This window comes from Caloenas nicobarica, chromosome 2 (assembly GCF_036013445.1).
Source record: "Caloenas nicobarica isolate bCalNic1 chromosome 2, bCalNic1.hap1, whole genome shotgun sequence".
In the NCBI taxonomy this organism is placed as follows: Eukaryota; Metazoa; Chordata; class Aves; order Columbiformes; family Columbidae; genus Caloenas; species Caloenas nicobarica.
Window position 1 is genome coordinate 159,265,844 of NC_088246.1, and position 23,171 is coordinate 159,289,014.

Consider the following 23,171-nt stretch of genomic DNA (forward strand, 5'->3'; position numbering starts at 1 on the left):
TTGCAGAGGAGTCTAAGAAGACATCTTTATATTTTTTAAGCTTTCAACAATCTTTACCATTCTATGTCTCCAGCCTGTCTTTTTTGTTTGTTGTTTTTTGTTTGTTGTTTTGTTTGTTGTTTTGGGGTTTTTTTTAGAGCTAGATTTTGAATTTCTTATCAGAACAATACATTTAAAAGTAATGTCGGGGATAAATGTATTTAGATACAAATGTAAAAGCAAAAATTGTACCTTTAAGGTTATAACAGCACAATAATGATCCTCTGTAAACAGAAGAAAAGTTAATAGATGCCACTGTTATTTTACAAGTAATCCAATAGACTCCTCTTGGTTTGGCAACTTCTAAATTTAACAAAATTCTTCCTGATGTAAAGTTTTTGTTTGTTTTTATTATGTGTGTTTTAAAGACAAATATCGATATTTCTTCATTCTATGTTAAATATTTCACTCCTTTCTATTATCTGAACGTATGTATGTTACAAATTATTACCAGTTATGGAACCATCCAAATATTTTCTCTCAACAAATGGAAACACTGAAACTTTCATAAAGTTTTTCAAACTTCTCGGTTCATCACAAAGGAAGTTTTAACCTGAGTTCATATATGCTTGTTTCCTCTTGCTTTAACTACCCCAAAAGTGCTTAAAATTTATAGCTTTGTTGATACGTAAATAAGCATTAAATCAAGGACAGCCAGGTTCCTGGGTTAATATTCAAGAGAAACCGGAATCACATTGGTCCGATCACATTTAGAGAATTAGCCTCCTTATTCCGATTCTGTATTTCAGAAGTAGCTCATGTCTTTATGTGGACAAAGAATAGAGAAACTGAAGAGGAATATTTATTTCTTCCAAAAGCACCAATATTTGGAAGCTTGAATGCCTTAAAGCCATAGCACTTTATTCTCTGAAACAGAAATGCAGAGTTTGAAAGTCCCACCTGATCTCATTTCTAACACTGCATTCTCTTCTCTGAGGGATCCTTCTCCACTCGATGGAAAGGTTTGCCTCCATTACTCTGTACTTCAGGCACTATTTGAAGTAGTTGAGCCCCGCCACGAGGAAAAACTTCTCCAGGAAAAGTTCAGAATCCAGTACGGCGATGTGGGCAGCCCGGCCTATCAACGTGTTGGCCGTGTTTGGCAGAGCGTGGAACACATTGTGTCTGATCAAAGTGCAGTCCTTTGCCTCAATCAAAGGCTGGAGCAGGTTGTTAATCATTTCTGCATAAACAGGACCTGCAAAAGAGTTTAGAGATCAAACCTACATGCCAAAGCTGCCAGATCCCCTCTTTCCTTCCCGTATTGTTTATTTATAGTCACAATGAGAAGGAAGCAACGCCAAAATTGCAAGAGATAGCAGTCCATTTCAAAGAGTTGCCAAGTGCTGGGATGCTGTGAATCTAGTGGAAGCACTGGCCATCCTAAGAGGTCTGCTGAAGCTACTAGCATGAAGAGTGGGATACTCCTCAGCATTTAGTCTTATTTCCCGTGTGGCAGAAGGAATTGCTTTTGTTTCTTCAGGGGAAGAGGGCTGGACTCACACTGCCTGCGAATTCAAATGTGAAAAGAGTCTGGCAAGACATAGAGGTCCATTCAGGTTTCTCTGGGGAATCTAATGCAGGATGGACATTATGCAGATAGTCGAGGAGTTTATAGGGCAAAAACAATGGCTCAGGAATCTTGTGCTCAGAAATGATCTACATTGAATGTAGATCCAGCTCCTGCTAGGTCAAGCATCTCCCTGAGAAACATTCACCAGAAGGGAGAGTCAGAAAATTACCTTTAAATTCATATCCGAAGTAGGATAAAAAGAGCTGTAATTTAGGTGAGATGTGTAAAGGCAACTATGTTGATTATTGGGCCGGGGTGTCTCTTTCTACTTCCAAATATTACCTCTGTTTCTAGGTAATCACATATGTGAAATGGGTATGAAATTACACTGAACATTATTTCTGGAAATGGTATTAAATGGAAGCCATGAAATATTTTATAAATGAGAGAGACTGCTAATAACAAAGGCAATACTTGGGACAATAGACAGCCTAATGTCACAGGAGGGCTAGGCTTCTGACAGCACGTATCTTGATGTATTCTACAGATTTCATTACAAACCAATATTAATGTAGGTCTATCCCTTAAATTACCTGGCAATCAGCCAAACACTATTAAAAGCAAAGGGAGAACCCTCTGACTTTGGATGTGCTGAGAGAGATTTCATTACGTGAAACAAAGGTGAGACAATACTAGTTAATCAGTAGACTACAGAAAAACATTGTCAAGAGCTACTTCTATTATCCTCACTTAAAAAAAAATAATAGAGGGAAGGGGAAGAAGCAGAAGAAACCTTTGATTATGACCTGATTTAAATTTGTTTTCTTCAGACAAAGAGTTTCTTAAAAATTTTTTTTTATTGATTTCAGTAATTTCCTGTGGGAAGAGAACACTTTCTTCCTTATCAAATGAACATTTGAGTTTTCTTCATGCTGATGAAGAACCCTTCTAATTCAATGACCTCAGTTACATAAAAACACAATTCCTCAAAAGCTTTGTAAATATAGAAAGGATCTCAAACATACCTGCGTGTCTGTCCTTAAGTGCATTTTTGCACATTTCTATTCTTGCTGAATGAAAGGGTACATATCTGTCTTGGGGTGAGGCCACTAAAACAACATTTTTAAAGTACTGAAGACCTGTGGCAAATGCATTAAATACATTTATCACAATGATGCACAGCAATGAAAATACATACAGTGTCAGCATGACTACTTCATTTTCAAACACATTTGAAAATCTACAGTACAAAATAGATGTTCATAATTAAAACATGCAACACAAGCTTAGAAAGAGTCATAATAGCTTAAACCCATTTCTCCTGCTTCTGCAAACTTTGATACTTATCAATATTCAAACAGGTTAATTGCAGTCCAAGTGTTCATAGGAATGGTTATCATATTCAAAAATAACACAACAAATTAGTACAACTTTCAAACAAAATAGAGAGAGGGAGGAGAAGAGGAACCAACTGCTGTCATGTCATACTATTACATCAGTGTTGAGGGAGCCTTGGGATCCAGTCCCTACATTCAGCAAGCCCTTGATAAATGCACACTGTCAGCATGTGGACTGGAAACCAGGAACTCTCCCTCTTTCCTGGAGGCAATGGGGACATTGACAAGTTCTGTAAACAGGCTTCCACCCACATTCAGCAGAAAAGTAGGAAAATGGACACAGATGATCTAGTCTACTAGTACAGAGATTATCCTGAACACAGAAGAGCTGTGGGTTTGAGCTTCCTCTTTCCCTCCTCCTTATGGGAAAGGGGTGCAAAACCAAGTCGTTTGATTTCTAGATTTTATCAGAAAAGTTGACCATCACCACCACAAAGAAGTGTCTTGCTGGCTGCCTTTACTAAAGCCTGGCTGAAGCTGTCTATTATTTCCTTCTTGTGAACTCAAACCAACTGAGATTGTGACTTCGGTCTGAAGTAAAAGGCAAGAGAAACAACAGTGAGTGTTACCATAACCAAAATCTTATGTTAAGAGGCCTGATAGGAATAATGATTATTTTTTCTTGCAAGACAAGCACAAGGAACATTTAAAGAGATTGAAAAGTAGCAGAGACTTTCACTTTAAGAAGAAAGCCAGAAATTGTTGGAGGCTTAAAGAGCTATCTGGGAAAGCAGGCACATTTCTTCTGATATTTTTTCCTCTATAGGTTGTCTCAACTACTTTTGGGAGCAGGGTGATAGAATAGGGACACCACCATTTGACTCGGTATGCCATCTCCTATTTTCGTATCTGGACCTACCTGCTTCCTCAGATTTTTCACCTAAGCATAGACAATGTCTTCACTTTAAAATTTCTGCTTTCTGCTTTTGCAGGGACAACACCTTTGTTTATAGCCTATTAGATCTCCAGCCTACCAAGCTAACAAACTATGAACTACTTTGACTCACAGCACATGCCTGAGAATTCTTTGCTTCGGAATTTACAATGTGACTTTCATGTGTAGACCAAATTTTATTTGAACATGATAGTAGTAAAGCAGATATCAAATGTACTGCACAGAAATCAGAGCCAAGGAATCAAAGGGAATATTCAAATAGGGAAATTCAAATAAAGCCAAGATACAATAACTACACGTCATTGATTATGTCATGTGAGACAGTGAGATTGAGTGTGCTCTCAGCAAGTTTGCTGACAACACCAAACTGTGTGGTGAGATCGACATCCTGGAGGCATGTGATGCCATCCAGATGGACCTTGACAGCCTTGAAAGGTGGTCCTGCACAAACTTCAAGAAGTTCAACAAGGACAAGTGCAAGGTCCTGCACATGGGTCAGGGTAATCCCAAGTACAAATACAGGCTGGGTGGAGAATGGATTGAGAGCAGCCCTGAGGAGAAGGACTTGGGCACGTTGGTTCATGAGAAGCTCAACATGACCCAGCAATGTGCGCTTGCTGCCCAGAAAGCCAACCATACCCTGGGCTGCATCAAAAGAAGCATGACCCGCAGGTCGAGGGAGGTGATTCTCCTCTTCTACTCCACTCTCATGAGACCCCACCTGGAGTACTGCATTCAGCTCTGGGGCCTCCAAGATAAGAGGGACATGGACCTGTTGGAGCAAGTTCAGAGGAGGGCCACAAAGATGATCAGAGGGCGTAGGGTACCTCTCCTATGCAGACAGGCTGAAAGAGTTGGGGTTGTTCTGTTTGGAGAAGAGAAGGCTCCAGGGAGACCTTATTGCAGCCTTTCAGTAGTTAAAAGCAGCCTACAAGAAAGCTGGAGAGGGACTTTTTACAAGTGCAGGTAATGAAAGGACAAGGGATAATGGCTTTAAACTGAAAGAGGGTAGATTTAGATTAGATATAAGGAAGAAATTCTTCACCATGAGGGTGACGAGTCACTGGAACAGGCTGCCCAGAGCAGCTGTGGATGCCCCATCCCTGGAAATGTTCAAGGCCAGGCTGGATGGGGCTTTGAGCGACATGGTCTAGTGGAAAGTGTCCCTGCCCATGGCAGGGGGATTTGAACTATTAACAGATCATCTTTAAGGTCCCTTCCAATGCAAACTATGCTATGATTCCATGATTCTAGGATTCTATGATTCTTTGTAGTGTGTTCACAAAATTATGAAACAGCTCTATGTCTGTCAGACTAAGAATTAAGAAGTTATATTTGTCTTAACATAGTCTTTGTTTCCTATAAGCGATGTACCAAAGTATGAGAAAAAAATTAAATGTCAAGTAGTGAACTTGTGACTACATACTTAACACCAGTTTGCTCACACGCTATATGCAAAATAACTCTTAAAAGAAAACATTTGCTTGAACAGAAGGACTATACTTGCTTTCTTTTCTCAAGAAAAGCCTGATTTATTTCATTTATTCATGACAGACCAAGGAAGGGGTAAGAAGATCTCTATTCAGACTTCATTTTTCCAACATGAGGCCATACATCTTTCTCTGTAGTACAAAGGTGCCACAATAAACATTAATAAAATTTGCTCTTCATCTCAGAGTCATATTTCTTAGAGGCAAGAGGTGTTAAACTTAAAAAAATAGTAAAAAAGGAAAAATATTTTTCATATAGTAGCATAAATTAAGCAGTGATAACCTGTCAAGAATGATATTTCTTGCTTGAAGAATATAAACTTAGGTGCATGTTTGCTACAGCATGGAGGCCTTATTTGGTGCTAACAGTTTGGCAAATATATTCACTGATAATTGGCACAGAAAAAAAAAATGCACAGATAAAATAGATATTAGATTTTAGACAGAGCAGCCTTTCTTGACAACAAGAGTGTTTGAAGAAAGATCATGAGCAAAATGCAGATGTCCTTTACTCCCTGGAGGACATGGCAATCCAGCACAATCCTTTGGAATAGCCCTTGAGCTTTAAACAGCCACATCAAGCCTTACTCACCCGTTTTTTGGCTGAGCTGATAGAGGAAACATTTGCGGAGATCTGCATTGTCCCTGAAGGTCAGTTGCAAAAGTGACCCTGACTTTTTCAGCTTCTGCATGAGCCATAGACCTGGAATGAAAATTGGTACATATTTTTATCCTGTTTGCTAATTATCAGCCAAGGAGATTAAAGACATTTGCCTAGTGGATCGCACTGTAACTCAGTATAAGTGTTTTGTTTCCTCTTATGTTGCTATAAACAGGAAGAACAGTCTAATAGTCTCACCGGATAGGGGTAATGGTTTTAAACTAAAAGAGGGTAGATTTAGACTAGATAGAAGGAAAACAAAATTTCACGATAGGGGTGATGAGACACTGGAAGAGGTGGGTTGCCCAGAGAAGTGGTAGATGCCCCATCCATGGAGACATTCAAGGCCAGGCTGGACGAGGCTCTGAGCAACCTGATCTGGACTCATTGGACTTGGACAAGATGACCTCTGAAGGTCCCTTCCAACCTAAATTATTCTATGATTCTATGATTATCCACGTCATGGTGGCATAAACATTCAGGAAGGCTTAACTGTAGGACATTCCATTCCCATAGCACTGTGTCTTCTTCAGCCTTGGAGATGCCTCTCTTTATTGGCATCATACAGAGAAGTATAAGAATACAGTGGAACCACACTGCTGCACACCTTTGGGTGTTCCAGGGAGCACTGAGCTGGACTTTATAGTAGATTCTGAAAATCCCTCTCATCGCCTTTTTTTCTGTGTGGGTTTGAAGTCTTCAGTAAATATTTTCCACAACCTCAGTGTACAAATCATGTTATTACAATTTATTGTACCTCGATGTGTTGCTTTCTCATGCACTCTGACATGGAGTGCATCCAGTCATAGCTTTCCCATCAACTCTTACCTGTACTAACCAAAGTACTGTTGTTGTAAAGGGTTCCCAGGTGAGGCCCAGAAAGGGACAGGAAGGTGTGCAACTTGTTGAGGTAATAGCGAAACCTGGGGCGAGTTAGTACAGATCGAATGATGACATTACCAAGGGAATGCCCAATAAAACTGTTGGGAGAAAAAGAATTACATTAACACAAAAATAATTTGTATTTTATTTAAATTAAACAGAAGGGCAGAATAAATTGCTCTTGAGGGGACTCTATCAGGGATTTCAGTAACATCCTTTAGCTACCATTTCACATTTTTTCATCCTGATAGACACTCTTCTATCTATAACAACGTAAAAATTCTCCTCACTGATTCAACGGCTTTTGACACAGGGCACTTTTGGAAAAGCTAATTTCACTGAATGTTGCTCATGTAACTCAAACTGTTACAGACTATTAACTATCAGAACACTTACCTTATTCTGGATATGGAGAGATTGTACAACTGGATATGCTGAATAATTTCATCCAATAATCGGTCAGTCATTGTATCAAAATCAGCAAAAGTGTCAGTCTGTTGAAATATGGAATGAGTTGGTGAATTAATATATACTGCACTTATTTAAGACTGATGTTATATTCAAAGCAAAATGCAAGTGGAAACGTAATAACTAGTGCAAATTTTCTTTTTACATGCTCAGAGGGGGAGGATGTTTTTTTTCCTCAGTCTGCAGGTCCTCTAAAAATTTAATTTCTTCCTTGAAAACAGTCAGGAAGTTTCTCTATCAGTTTCTTAGCAAATAGCTTCCAACCGATATTGCAAACTTACTCAAGACAAGTATTTTCTTTCTCACATAACATCAACAGTAACAACAATACCATGGTTCCGTGTGGATCACATAGCTCTCATTAAAGCCCATGTGGAAATTCATTGTCCTCAGTGAGCTTGTAGGTAAAGTAACGCAAAATTTTCTGTCATAGAGTCTCTTTGACTCTATATTGGGACCTTTGGCTTCCAGAAGACAACCTGACAATTCAAATTAGCACTAAACTAACTGTACACTTTGTAGGGCATGGAAATAGGGCTATTTTAATTCCCCTATTTTAAGGGGATTAAATTACCTCCTGTGGTTGCTTCTCTTCATCTACCAACTATGCCTCTAACTTTGGCATGTCATGATAGGATAAACTCAGACCTACAATTTATTAATAGTAGAATTAACCATATGAAGCTGAGTGATTCCAGAATCATAAGTATGATCTTAAAGCAGCCTGACTTGACACTGGTGAGCACTGCTAATGCTCAGCCGCTCTAGATTCCATACTCTGTACATGGAAGAAAATCTTTTGGAATTTAGGATTTGACAGATTACTTCAATATAACAGTTTACAGCATTATATACTGATATGTGGGTTATGCTGATGCTAAGGATGTAATCACAAAATTACTTATCCACCTTAATGAAATGCTGTGTTTTTGTTATTCAACAGTTCTCAGTAAGAGAATGAGAGCTAGAGCAAGACAAACAATTTGTTGCTTGCAACAGTACTGCCAGTTGTGATGCAGTAAAACAAATAATATATTGTCCAGTCTATCCAGGCAATCCAAAAAGACTCTAAATCAAATTCGTAACTAATGAGATGCCACAAAAACAATCATCAAATATTGGAACAGCTATTCAGAACAAACATATTAGTAATTAATGCTTTTGTGACACAACTCATCTTGTTAATTGCAGCTCTTGCAAAGGAAAACATGATCATATTCACTTTGCAATATGGACTTAAAATAAATGTTCTCATAAACTACAAACAGCCCACTAACCTTCTGCCTGTTTGTTTTGTCTGCATTGATAATTAACTATTTCCTCCAAGGCTCATTATCCTAAATCTTTCAGGTTGTTTAAAAGTGGAAAAATATCAGCCTGAACATTAATCATACATAAAACACATCAAGTGTCACATTTCACCTGGTTATATCTCCATCCTTTAGTATTATCTCAGCCTGACTGAGCTTGTCAAATGTATAGCAAATTAATGCCTTAAAAAAATTATTTGCATTTTTCTCTATAAGGAAAACTTTAGCTAAATGGCTGATTTCTTGGGTCATTTTCAGTGTGTTTCTCAGATCAGGGAAAAAAGAGTGACAGAATGCTTTATGGTATCCAAATAGCCATCCAAACACATGGATTCTATTTTCAGTGCCATGGAAAGTTCCTCAGATTCCCAGAATATAAGATCACTAAAGTTCCCATTATGGGCTCTGGATAATGTTAAATAGAGATGTTACAAGATGTTTCATTCTCTGAAAACATGGGAAGAGGCTTTGATGCAAGTCTGAGATGTTCTCCTCATTATTTTCATATTGCTTACATTCACTGTGCAGGTCTGCTGCTGACAGAGATGTGCCCTGGAAGGTGGCAAGTTCACAGACTGACACCAACTGCCACTTCAGAATACAAAAGTTGTTGAACAAAGAAGGTTGGAAAGTTTTGACTCAAGTTTATCAGCTGCTCATGAAGCAGAATAATGTTTCTGACTTGGCACCAGTAATCCTTAACTTGTGCATAAATTTAGGCCTCTGTGTCATAAATATGGGTTCATTGCGGAGCAAAGCACAGAATTCATTTCTGTTTCTCAGCCTAGACTAGCAAAGAATTTTTCTGGCAGACGTTTCTTTATCATTCAAGGAAATAAATCTTGCAAACATTGCAACAGAAGAAACGATGCCTGATGCAGCAAAAGAAGCTGACAACACCTGCTGGACATTCTATATCCTCTGGAGAATTTAGCATCACTAAACTTGCTGCTTTCTGATGGTGCTGTGCTGCCTGCCATACAACAGGCAGAGGCACCAGGCTGCTAAGTTTGCCAACTGACAGGATAAATCAATTTTCTCCTTCTAAGGTCTAGTCGTATAAGTGCTAATGTCATTGCCTTTGACTTTTAACGCTGCAAATAATTTCTGGTGGTTTTGAACACCCTATCAAATCAGACAGGGACAGGACCAGGCCTTTGCACCAAATACTACATTAAATTCCTTGAATTCCGCAGTGCTTTTGGTTCATTCAACTGGTGAAAAGGCTTTGCTGAAGGCTGTGTTTCAACAATGTCAACAGCTTATAGCAGAACTAAAGGAAGACAGAAATTAGGTCTGTATTACCTGATTTCTTTCAGACATTAGGAAGTCCAGTTTTCCACCAGGGAGTCCCAGTTCTATAAAAGTCTTTACCAGCCGCAGATCTGCACTGTTACCTAGAAATTAATGGTACTTTACAGGACGTAATTCTACAGAAAAAACCTAATATTCAATACATCCATCTTCCTATAAACCTTGAGGTCAGGGAGCTCTTGCTAAGTGCTGCTAAGACAGCTCACGACACCAAAGCATCATACACTGAGACAGTGGAAAATCAAGAATACCCACAGCCTGCACAAGGTGGGGCTGGACCTCACCTCCTGCTGCTGGGGACTGCAGAAATGGTGCGGAAGAAAGGGCAAAGACCAGGCCCAGAATAACTCTGCCCCTGTTTGCTGAACAGCAGAGGTAAGCCAAAAAGCCAAAAACCTGAGGTCTGTCCTTCCACCTTCGTGGCTACTGAAGATCCCAGGGAACACTGCAGCCCTGCCAGGGACTTTGGCATGTGTCCTGAGGGATAGGGCTATACCTTCAGATGTGAAGTAGCCTTTCTTTGTGTATTCATAATTAGAGACGGTGCTGAAATTAGGCTCCTAATATATTGAGAGGTGCCCCATTCTGGACTAGGAAATTCCAAAGTCTTCTGAAATGTTTGGTTGGAAAAGGAGGTACCTCTGCTTCATGACAAGGATGTTACTTGCCATATTGAATGGCAAACAGTCCTTGCTCAAGCCAGCATTTGTTTTCCACCTTTCTGAGAATGTCTGAGATTTCAGAGTCACAGAATCACAGAATCACAGAATCACAGAATGTTAGGGATTGGAAGGGACCTCAAAAGATCATCTAGTCCAATGCCCCTGCTAGAGCAGGAACACTCAGATGAGGCTACACAGGAAGGCGTCCAGGCGAGTTTTGAATGTCTCCAGAGAAGGAGACTCCACAACCTCCCTGGGCAGCCTGTTCCAGTGTTCCGTCACCCTCACTGAGAAGTTTCTTCTCAAATTTAAGTGGAACCTCTTGTGTTCCAGCTTGAACCCATTACCCCTTGTCTTACTGTTGGTTGTCACCGAGAAGAGCCTGGCTCCATCCTCGTGACACCCACCCTTTATATATTTATAACCATGAATGAGGTCACCCCTCAGTCTCTTCTTCTCCAGCTCCAGAGCCCCAGCTCCTCAGCCTTTCCTCATAAGGGAGATGCTCCACTCCCTTCAGCATCTTCGTGGCTGCGCTGGACTCTCTCCAGCAGTTCCTTGTCCTTCTTGAACTGAGGGGCCCAGAACTGGACACAATATTCCAGATGAGGTCTCACCAGGGCAGAGCAGAGGGGCAGGAGAACCTCTCTGACCTACTGACCACCCCCCTTCTAATCCCTCCCAGGTCCCATTGCCCTTCCTGGCCACAAGGGCCCAGTGCTGGCTCATGGTCATCCTGCTGTCTACCAGGACCTCCAGGTCCCTTTCTCCTACACTGCTCTCTAATAGGTCATTCCCCAACCTGTACTGGAACCTGGGGTTGTTCCTGCCCAGATGCAAGACTCTACATTTTCCCTTATTATATTTCATTAAATTTTTCCCTGCCCAACTCTTCAGCCTGTCCAGGTCTCGCTGGATGGCAGCACAGCCTCTGGCGTTTCAGCCACTCCTCCCAGCTTGGTGTCATGTCACCACCCCTCCTCCTCTGTAGTTTCAAGGTTAATGTCTACATGTACCCATTCATTTCAATAATTTGTCAAGAGAAGTTTCAAGTTTAACATGTCCGTTTCCTGCTTAGAAAGCATGTTTCCTCTGCAAGGAATAAAGATTTTTATTTTCTCATTTTCTAAATCTGGCCACTATCCACCCTATAACAGTGCTGGAGCGGGGGGGTTAAACAATGTTTTCATTGTGGCGACATACTGCAAAACAACAAGCATGTGTGGAAAGACAAGGAGAATTACTGTAACACATTTCTCTGTACACAGAAGGACATGTACTTCGGTGTAGAATTCTGTTTAAAAACCAAAAATGTTAGGCACCCATTTCTTAAAGCATATATTTAATATTCTCCTAGATTCTTTATTGTAATAGACTGAATAACATAATAAGGATTAAATACTTAGCTAAGATAAATACTTTCCTTAGATTCTCCATTCTTTCCTACTTGCTGAACAACTGCCTTTCTTTTAGATTACACCAAAATGACCTGCAAACAGCAATTCCTTCTGGCCTTACCATCCAATCCATGGACACAGACAACCAGGTGAATTCCATCTTCCAAATTTTCTTCCTCTTCCTCTGGTGGAAAATATGGGATATCAGAAGCTAGTACAGATAAGTCACTGTACAGAAATCCTTCAATCTTCATTTCTTTTTTAAATTTTTCTTTGGCCTGATAAAAACTGGAGAATACATTAATTAATCACAATAGAACTGGGTGTTCAACAGCAAACCTTTAAACTAGAAATGAGAAGGCTGATATTTGCAAGATGTTATGTTAGCAACTTTCAATTAGAGACCTGGATACTATTTCTGACATATTCTGATTGAGAGAAATCAGGATGCAGGCAAGAAAATCTGCTTCTGAGTGATTTTGCCACATAGAGATGATAGCTAAAGCCCATTAGCACCTCACACCCATCAGAGGAATGAAGAATTTACAAAAAATATTTTTCTGGTGGCAAATAACAATGAGACTAAGATACAGAATTAGCAATTTTACATTTTAACAATGTCATCAGCCTTATAGATACTGAAATGCAAATGACAGCATTTTGCTAGCATCAGATGCATTTATAGGCAGGCAGGAGGGGTTGTCCCCATTCCTCAGACTGTATCTACCTCATGTGGTAGATATTTTTGTTTTGGTTTGGTTTTGGGTTCTTCTGAAAATACCCTATTTCCTGAAAAATAAAACCTACCCCAAAAATAAGCCCTAGCATGATATTTCAATATTTGTGAGGATGCTTGAAATATAAGCCCTACCCCAAAAATAAACCCTAGTTACAGTTCATAAAAAAAGTAAATTTAAGTAGTGTCCAGGTAGCTATAAATGTAAAATGTAGTAAGTTTCGGAGCAAAAATTAATATAAGGCCCTGTCTTATTTTTGGGGAAACAGGGTATTTTGTAGCTAAGAGGAAAATCAACTCAGTGCTGAAAGAATTAAACTAAGCCCTTTCCTAGTCAAGGCCTAAAATTTGACACACAAATTCACTCTGAAGCATTGTGGTGGCTGAAGATGCCAAACTCTTAAGTTGCTGTTTGACTTAGCAAATCTTAGCTTTTAGGAATTAGTAGTCACAACGTAAGTGTAGAATTACATAGAAAACTGAGATGAACCAGGTTAGGAGATATAAACCTTTAAAGCTCCAGAATAGCTTAAGGACACTTGATACAATAGTAAGCAATTACTTACATCAGCTCTACTGACTTCAAAGGGACACAAACCCAAAAAATTTAGCATTCCGGCCATGGATTTGGAGGCCGTACATTCAAGTGCATGACTACATGCTTAAACATTTTGCTTCACAAAGAAGGAACAGATTTTTTGCTTAGATTATGCAAGACTTTCAGCAGAGTCTATAAAACGAACCCCAAGAGATTAAAAAACCAAACCAAAACAAAAAGCTTGGGTTGCAAATAAATGTAAATACAGAGACAACATTTTGGGCAGCTGAATGGGTTGAGAAATTCCCATGCCACTGTTTTCCCTCAGCACAGCAGAGACACAAAAATATAACAGAAGTATCCATGTACCAGTGTGTCGATCTGTGAAATGGGCCACTGTGACATCAAAGTACTGATGTGGCACTTTTGCCACGGGGAATGAAGCAAGAAAACAAAATAATAATGCCTCTTCTCCATCTACCCAGGATGAAAATTCTTTCATTTTTCCAGTTTGTGAAGCTGAAGCTGAGACTCTACCAGCCAGTCCCTGTTCCTGTTTCATAGTTTAGCTAACGAGTGCAATTATTTAAGCAGAAGAAAAAAACAAGGTATGGCACTGACATACTGAACTGACTATCTGGGATCAATGATCAACTCTGGGTAACCTTGACTTCATGAAGGAGGGCCAGATCTTAAAGATTATTTAGACACCTATTAATAAATCTCACTGTTTTTCATGAGGATTAAGGACCTAATGTCTTTTACAATCTCAGTCTCTCAGTGTTTTCATCATTTAGATTATTTATTTTATATATACCATTTGCCTAATTGGATTATTTACACTCTAATTCTTCAGGCAGCAGCTGTCTCTGAACGCAAGCTTACAGTATGCCGGGGGTGTCAAACTCATTTTCACTACTCCTACATTTCTGCAGTCCTAAAATTACATTCTGCCCTTTGAAGGCTACCACGAGGCTGATGTGGCCCCCAGTGAAAATGAGTTTGACATCCTTGCAGTGTGCTTACTGTGTTAGGGCCCTGAACTTTGTCAGGGTCTCTTGGCATTACGGTGGCACTAACGAAGAAAGTAATTAGACATTCTTACTTCAGCATCCTCTCATTGGTCTCTTCATCCATCTCATTTGAATTAGGAGAGACAACTCCAAAAGAGCCGAGAGGCTGGCGTGTGATGGGGAATGCAGCCTGCTTTGCAGAGAAGCCGACCATAGCAGGGGTTTCTTTAAGCACCGAAGAAAAGGGAAGACACGTGGCCGTGCAAGAGACAGACAGGTTAACCACATCAACAGCCTTTCTGCTTTCCAGGGCTACTCCCTCTGTCGTCGCCAAATGAAACCCGGTGCCATTAGCTACAAGTTTATGCTCTTGATTGTTGGGTTCCTGAGGATATTCAGCCTTGTAGGATCCAGCAGCAGAGTCTGCTGAGGCAGGTGAGTCATTGAGCTCAATTTCTTGTAACCCCTGCATTTCTGCATATGCTGCTGGGCTGTCATCAGCAAGAGAGCTACCACACTCTCCTTGCATTGAGCCAAAGTCATTTGAAGTCTCTGAAGGAGCTGGAACAGGATAACAAAAATCTGTTACCAGCTTCATGCTTTGTGAGAAACTCTCCTCTCCTGAAGTTCTGCTGTTGGAGTAAAAGCCTTGTTGTATATTTAAACTGTCCAGCTTAAGTTTATCTTTTGGATCCTCAGTGCATGTATCAAACTTATCTATATTTTTGTCCAAGTAATTGCAAGGCTTTTCTGGTTTTAAGTGGCATTCACCATTGGTGTCCAGTGACTGGCACTCAGAGACATTGTCTCGGAGATGCTTTGGACAAATGGGTGGTTTTGCATTTTCCAAACTGTGGTAAGTCTCTGGTAAACCTCCCTTCTCCTCCTCCTCTTGTAACTCGGTGTTACTGCTACTGTGTTTGATGGAGGGTTTGGCATGTCCTCTTGGTTCTAGTTGTCCATTTTCAGTGGTGATTTGACACTCAGAAAAGTCCACAATTAATTTTCCATCTCTACCTTCTGTTTCTGTGGGACTTTTTAAGTGTCCTTCTGAATCTTCACTGTGTTTGGATATATCGACCTCCTCTGCAGGCTCTTCTGGGCTGCTGATCTGAGGAGCCGAGACAGATTTTGTCAGTTTGGTAAGCTCCACTTCCTTATCCTCTTCCTCAAAGGGCAAAGAGCTGATGGATGTGAGCGATGCTTGGATCCCACTGGGCAAGCTGGTATTGCTTTCTGTGTGGCCACCCTCCAGGGAATTGCGGTGGATGGCGTGCCTTCGTACCAAGTGGTGCAGGATCTCCCGATCGCTGGGCAGCTCCAGTGCCCGGCTACGAGCATCAGACCACGCCACTGAACTTGGTTCGCTTTCAATGCCTGAATCAGATATTATAGAGGAGGATCTTTTTATAACCCCTGACATCACGGTAAATTCTTCACACTCCTCACCTCGTTGCTCCTTTGTGGACAATTTCACTTCAAAGCTCTGTGTGGGCAAACCTTTCAAAACAGGGAGCAGAGCCTTGGTGTCTGGATCTCCTGCTTTTTCGAGACTGGTTAATTCATTCAGTGCAAGCTCAGATAAAGTGAAATTATTCTCTGGATGACTAGATTCATCTGTTTTATGTAGTTCAGTCCTGTCTTTCAAACCATCAGTCCCACATGCTCCACACTCATACTGAGCACTGACAATTAACACGGAGTCGCTTTTGTGGGAATCCTTATTGCTAGGTTTCGTATCTTGATAGGTAACATCTATTGCAAGTCTCTTGTTTTTTAATAAAACTTCCTCAGGTGTTTTAAAGTCTTCTGATTTGCATTCTGTATTGTCTGGCTCTGAATCAGAAGTAGTTTCCTTACTCGAAGTAAAAATACGTTCATGTTTCCTTTGGCCTTCTTTGTTCACTGTATGTACCTGAGACGTGGAGCACTGATTTAAACCCTTAGCTGTATAAGCAGCACTTTCAGTACTGCTGTATATGCAGGAAGGATTCCCCTTTATCCTGTCTGTGTGTATTAACAGAGTACCTTTCCCAAAGTCTCCTTTCATTAATGCAGTAGCATCATTTGATGCAAAATCTTCATTGTCATCTCTTACATCTGTTTGAATATTTGCAGGAACCTCAAAATCTGGGAAAACTTCCAAATTCTGATCTGAAAGAAAGGAAGAAAAAAGGAAGTAGTACCTGCAAGAACACAACAAATTGCTCCACCGTGGTGTGGGACTTTGAAAAGTGATTGTAAGGTCTAAAAAGCTATTTATATCTATATCATACAAATGATACATAGATTAGAGGCACATTACAAATACAAATGTGAGTGTGAATTTAACTAGAACTACTAGAATTACTCACTAAACAGTTATAGTTAAACCATAGAAGACAATATCAATAAAATATACTTTCTTTGGTATAATTATATCTAAACTGCTTGTTTTTACAGCATAGATAAGAGAAACAAAGATGACACTTTTTTGTATTCCTGCTGTCATAAAACATTATTCAGCTCTTGCTTGTGAGTCAGTTTAATACTCACTTTAATAGTTTAAACACATGTAATGAGCATTGTCAAAATTTAGACAATTTGATAACTCTGGAAGAGTAGAAATTTTGGACCACAGGCCATACCTACTAGACTGTGGTCACCTATAGTATTAATACATATTTCTTCCTTGCTAATTGTAGTAGTTGAATAAAAAGAAAAGGGAACAAAGGGCTATGAGTTTTTACTACAAATCTGCAGAACTAATAATTCTTAATTAAAAATTTGATTTGGGTACTCAAGGGGAGAATATTTTTTTGGAAAGCAATGCTGCCTTTCAGGGACAGTGTTGAGTTTTATGCTGAAATTGTGTGTTTTGTTCTGAGTTTTCTTACCACTAGATGTCACACTGGGTATGAAATTCACAGTGCTGTTTTGCTTTTAAATTTGTACCATAAAAAGAATTCCAAAAGATCTTGTTTTCTTTCTAGATTTCTCCTCCATCTCGTGTAACTAAGTGGCTTACTTTGAAGATGAGAAATATGAAGCTACAGGAAACACTCTAGTTTGCTAGTAGGGAAAACAGAAGAATTCACCTATATTACATAGATCACACTCTGATTCAAGCCAGAGTTGGCCCAAGGGATGTGAGATTTCTTACCTTGGGCTGGGGAAGTGAACCTCTCTCAGCTCAAGCTGGCTCATGAAGCTATATCTTGTGGGGTTCCACTCACCTTTGCAAGGCATGTCCATGTACCTATCTTCAAAGATTACTGGGAGCGTGTTCCAGTCTCCATCTATGTCAAGGCATTCTGCCGGCAGCGGAGGCATGCTGGTGAAGTACTCCGAATTACGAATTTCTGTAGAAATCTGTCCATGACTTTGGATCCTGGCAGCAAAGTACAAAACAATTTGAGTGTTTGAGTAGTTACCGTGCTGTTTCTCCATCACTCCTGCAAGTCTAGCAGCCGAGCTGGATGTGTAGGCAGAGGACAGTGCAACGTGCTTGAAAGGAGAGAAGGCAATATTGTATACCGGAGGGTACCTGGCACTCCTAGGAGGTTCCTTGTGAGTTGATTTCTGTCTCTCAGTTAGAGATAACTTGAACTTGCATACACTCTCACTGCAAAAACTGTATTTTTGAAATTTTTCCAGCCGCCACTGCCGCCGTCATCTGTTAACTTCTATAACTCATTGCTGTTCTCCCAGGGGTCACTGCAGCTGGCTGAGACTGTATCCCTCAGCTGGCCTTTCAGTCAGGAAAAGAGGTCTGCCACTCTGTCTGTGGCAAGGCTTTCAACACCCAGATGCAGGAAGTAATAATCAAAAATTTGGTTGAGCAGTACAGGGAGGAACAAGGCCTAGAAGGATGTATGGCAGGCCCTCTATATCACTTATACCATACCTCGGAGCACTGCGATATACATACCTATGCATCTGGAACAGCTTAGACACAGTTCAGCTTCCGCCTGTTGACAGAACTAGAATGACCATTTCCATCTTTTGGGTTACATAAAACGCTACCTGGCTTTCATCAGTGACTAAATTAGCACACGAACGTGGGTTCGGTTATAATAAATACAATAATTTTTAGTTCTGATGAGCTTCGGATCTAAACATCTTCCTGAAAAGGTGGGGAAAACGTCAAATACAAAGTTTGTTAATTTGTGTTGACTCTTTGATCAATTAGTTTATTTATCCTAAAGAATAAATAGGAAGACAAAAAAGCTTTTCATAGATGACCAGCTGAAAGCAATTCTGTAAAGATCCAAAGGACAGCACAATGGCAATATTTCAGATTAGCATTGGCAAAAAGCATATAATCATCATGTGGCTGTTAATTGGAAAAAACACACTTTACACATTATGAAGCAAAACCCAAACAGCAGGTTTGCAATTCATGCCAGCATGGAATATTCCTATGTTCAGACACAAATAACTTGTTCAGACCAGCATACCAGCTTCAACTTCAGAACATAACTGTTGCTGTCTGTCATTTGCTCTTACCTGTAGGCCAGTTTTTTTTCCTCAAAGAGAAACAAGTCCTGGTTTGCTAAAACATGACTCAGACAGGAGTCACAAACAGCTAACTGCTCATTCTGGCCTGCAGCAACACCTAGGTGTTCGGAGCTAACTCTTAGCACCATAATAAAATTATCACTCTCACGTTAATTAATAGTAGCAGTACTTTACTAAAGACCACATGTAAAAAATAATAAAGTAAGATTGCTTTGAGACCAAACTCTGGCACAAAAGATGAATCAATGATATTGAAAGGTGTGAGAAAAAAATATTTTTTTCTGTAAAATATTGGAAGGATATGTCACCTGCTAGAGGCTCTCACACTGTGTGATACCCAGCCTAATGAAAATGGTGTGTCCTCTCCTGTCTAAGCAGTCAAAGGCTGCCAGGCACGTAGGCATCACACAGAGCTTACAACAACAGTACAGGAGGCAAAAAAAAATCTCTTGTCTGATAAGAAGCAAGAAGGAACTGAGGGAAAAAACCCTGTTACTCTTTGAGGTGATTTTACAGCACCTGGGACACTGTGAGCTCATCTCACCTGGAGCCTCTGTGAACCAAGTTAATACTCACTACTGCCACTCCCAACATTAATAATACTTTGGCAGCCGAGGCACTGCTTTTCTAAATGCACAATCAAAAAGAAAAGATAACTCTGCCATGAAGCCCATAATGACCTAATTTACTACATGGGCCAAATGTTAAAGTTTGTAAACTATTTTATTTTTTTTTAATCAGTCTCCTCAATAATTAACAAGGAAAAAAATTGGTTTTCTGTAAGAAACGGGCTAGTTCTGTATCTGCCAGGGGAAATAAAAGCACTTCATGCAACTAGGCTTCCCCCTCTGCAGGGTTAGGTTTGCTTGAATAAGGCCATGAGTGTCTGTGCCCTCACATGATGATCTTGACGTGTGGTTTTCCTTGTACATAGCTCACTTAAAACCTGACATGAGAGGACAAAGTGAGCGCAGCTGGGCCCCTGCAGCCATGGTGCTACTCTAATTTGGAAGAAAAAGGTAGCCTTGTAGAACCCATCTATCTGCTAATGAAGTCATAGCCCTTCCTGCTAACACTGAATCGGCCCTAATGTCCCTAGTGAGAGGTCTGAGAAAGTGATTTTCTTCCTTTCACAAGGTCAGAAGCAGGTGTCTCACTTAAGCCTCATCATCGTCACAGGACCTGATGTCATGACCTTTAAGCTCCTTCTGAAAGATGGATTTCCACACTGCTAATGCTGTGGTCCCCACCATGGACAGGCTGTTTCTGTGCACAAATAGTCTAGAAATCTCTCATTGCTCAGAAATTCGAATCTGAGCATCTTTCTTTGAACTCTGCCTTCAAGGGTCAGGTCCTGAGTATTACTGTACAATCGTATAATCATGGAATAGTTTGGGTTGGAAGGGACCTTCAAAGGTCGTCTAGTCCAACCCCCTGCAATGAGCAGGGACATCTTCAAGCAGATCAGGTTGCTCAGAGCCTCATCCAGCCTGGCCTGGGATGCCTTCATGGATGGGGCATCTACTACCTCTCTGGGCAAATCCTGGCTCCATATTCCTGAAGCTGGATCATTAATACACACCTCCTCATCCAATAATCTTCTATATCTAAACCTGGGCAAGGCAAAGTATCCTGGTTCTCTGAAGCATTATGCAGCCAGGAGACCTTTTTGGAGTGAGACATGGTTTTTAGAAGCTCAGGACTTCTGGAAAATGGTCAGTTCAGTAAACTAGCACCCAAATAAAACAATTAGGCTCCGTTTTTATTTGAAAAAGAAAGACGTTCTTTCTCTGTTTTTTTCTTAGTTGCAGCTGAAGTTCTGAGAGGATCAAGGCAAAGAGGTTCCTGGCAGGATTGAATCCTGCAGAAAATGTGTCTAAATCAGTCAGAATAAGGGCCAGGCAGCTGACTGAATCCTAATCTCCAGGAAACCTGTTCCAGTGTTTCGCCACCTTCATCATAAAATATTTCTTCCTTATATCCATGCACTCTACTTCCCAGCATTGCCTAAAACTGAAGGCAGGATTTGCCCTTGTGTAGCTGTAAAACTGTCTCTTCATACTGTCCAGCTTGGCTCCAAGCAAAAAGTGCCAAGCAGAAGGAAATGCTTACCTTGCCAACGTTTTATAGTGTATTTTTATGAATTCAGACCAATGCAACATTTGTTTCCCCAGACTGTTTTGCACTGTGGATTCTTGGTCAATAAACTGTCAGATCTGAGCTCATATCACACCCACGGTTCCTCCAGATAATGTGGTGTTATACCCCATTCCTGCCTTCCACTGCTACATCAAGTGAACATTCACAGCTTTGTACTGGCTGCTTAATGCTTCAGTCTGCATTTAAAGATACTTTCTGCTATAGAAAGTAAGGCTGGACTAAACACAAAAAGAAATCCATGACTGCCTATCCCCAAAAGAATATATTAAGGATGGCAAAAAGCAAATTTTTAAATCATAGGATCAGAGGAGCATTGAATCATTTTAGTTGGAAGACATCCTCAAGATCATCGACTCCAGCTGCTCCAGGCACTAAACCATGTCCCTAAGAACCTCATTTTTAAACATCTCCAGGGATGGTGACTCAACCACTTCCTTGGGCAGCCTGTTCCAATGCCTGACAACCCTTTCCATGAAGAATTTTTTCCTAATATCCAATCTAAACCTCCCCTGGTGCAACTTGAAGTCACTTCTTCTCGTCCTATCACTTGCTACTTGGGTGAAGAGACCAACACTCTCCATCATAAAAACTCCTTTCAGGTAATTGTAGAGAATGACGAGGTCTCCCCTTAGCCACTTTTTCTCCAGGCTAAACAGCCCCAGTTTCCTCAGCTGCTCCTCATCAGGTTGTGCTCCAGTCCCTTCCCCAGCTCCATTCCCTTCTCTGAACTCGCTCCAGCACCTCAAGGGCTTTCTTGTAGTGAGGGGCCCAAAACTGACCCCAGGATTGGAGGTGCAGCCTCACCAGATGATCACTGCCCTGAACCTGTTGGCCAGAGTATTCTTGATACAAGCCAGGATGCTGTTGGCCTTTTTGGCCACCTGGGCACACACCGGCTTATGTTGAGCCGGCTGTCATTCAACATTCCCAGATCCTTTTCCCCCAGGCCCTTTCCAGCCACTCTTCCCCAGCCTGTAGCGCTGCCTGGGGTTGGTGTGACCCAAGCGCAGGACCCGGCACTTGGCCTTGTTGAACCTCAGACAACTGGCCTCAGCCCATCGATCCAGCCGGTCCAGATCCCCCTGTGGATCCTTCCTACCCTCCAGCAGATCAACACTCCCACCCAACTTGGTGTCATTTGTAAACTTACTAAGGGTGCACTCAAACCCCTCATCCAGATCACTGATAAAGAGATTAAATAGAACTTTTAAGCTTTTCTTGATTGTCGGCATTAAAAGTGCCACTGGATCTTATTTAGCGGGTTTAGGAAGTCAATTAAAGGCATCTAAAATATTTCTACCTGCCCTGAAGGTGATGGTGTTGGTGAAAACGTTCTCTGAAAAGAAATGCACTCAATTGCAACTGAGAAGATGGGTGAGGGAGAGAATCTCTTGCACCATATCCCTAGAATATCGAAATCTTGAAATTAACAATCTCTGGAGCCTGACTGGAGTCACTTACTTATGACACTGATTTCAATGATTTTACAATATGGAGGTAGGGCAGATCCAGTGGCTTCTCTCAAACCTAACTGCTCCATATCCAGCAGAAAAATGTTTTAAACTACATTTTCATTCATTCCTATGACAGAGGAGGGTTAGTGGTTTATTTTACTTACAGGCCTTCCTGAAACGTGAGCACAGTGGGTTTCTGGTGCTCGGTACAGAAGAAGGCTTCTGAGAATCTCCTCACCTGAGGGAGAAACACACAAGTTAAACCTAAGATCTGCTGAAAGGTGCCTAGTACAATCAAGGTAATGACAGAGCAGTGACTGTCAGAACCAGATTCCTCAGTATGCTCCATCTGCTTTGCACTACTCTGGTGACAGAAAGAAAAAAGAGCTCAATTCCACTTTACTTTCCCAGTCCAGCACAATGCAGTTGGTGGTGTTGTATATTTTGCTGGGAGATAAGAAGTGTCCCTTGACAGTAAATCAAGATTTTCTTACATGCATCTTCTGTCTACTTTTCTAAAAGCTGTCAAATTTAACATTTCCCCCTGTAATCTTAAAATGGGGAAGACTTGTTCCTTTCCCACCATGAAAATCATGTGGCAGCAGTGGAATGGGTTACTGAATTAGGACAATTCATAACTGATCATTTCTTCTATGGGAACACCCACAGTGACTCCCAAGAGAGTCAAGTAACTCTTAAATATCAGCCCAGAGGAGAATAAGCCCTTTCATGGTAGAAACAC

General features: G+C 40.7%; 1 protein-coding gene across 1 annotated transcript in view; it reads right to left on the reverse strand.

The window, feature by feature from the left end:
• Positions 1-1,031: 1,031 nt before the first annotated feature.
• The window catches only part of FAM135B (family with sequence similarity 135 member B), a 138,857-nt gene continuing 116,717 nt past the window's right edge, over positions 1,032-23,171 (reverse strand). The window contains exons 10-19 of the mRNA XM_065628718.1: positions 22,594-22,667; positions 17,531-17,685; positions 14,408-16,469; positions 12,150-12,316; positions 9,961-10,052; positions 7,274-7,371; positions 6,824-6,975; positions 5,927-6,037; positions 2,578-2,691; positions 1,032-1,237 (exon numbers count right to left, since the gene is read on the reverse strand). Of these exons, the coding sequence (XP_065484790.1) occupies positions 1,032-1,237; positions 2,578-2,691; positions 5,927-6,037; positions 6,824-6,975; positions 7,274-7,371; positions 9,961-10,052; positions 12,150-12,316; positions 14,408-16,469; positions 17,531-17,685; positions 22,594-22,667 (3,231 nt within the window). The remainder of the gene's footprint in view (positions 1,238-2,577; positions 2,692-5,926; positions 6,038-6,823; positions 6,976-7,273; positions 7,372-9,960; positions 10,053-12,149; positions 12,317-14,407; positions 16,470-17,530; positions 17,686-22,593; positions 22,668-23,171) is intronic.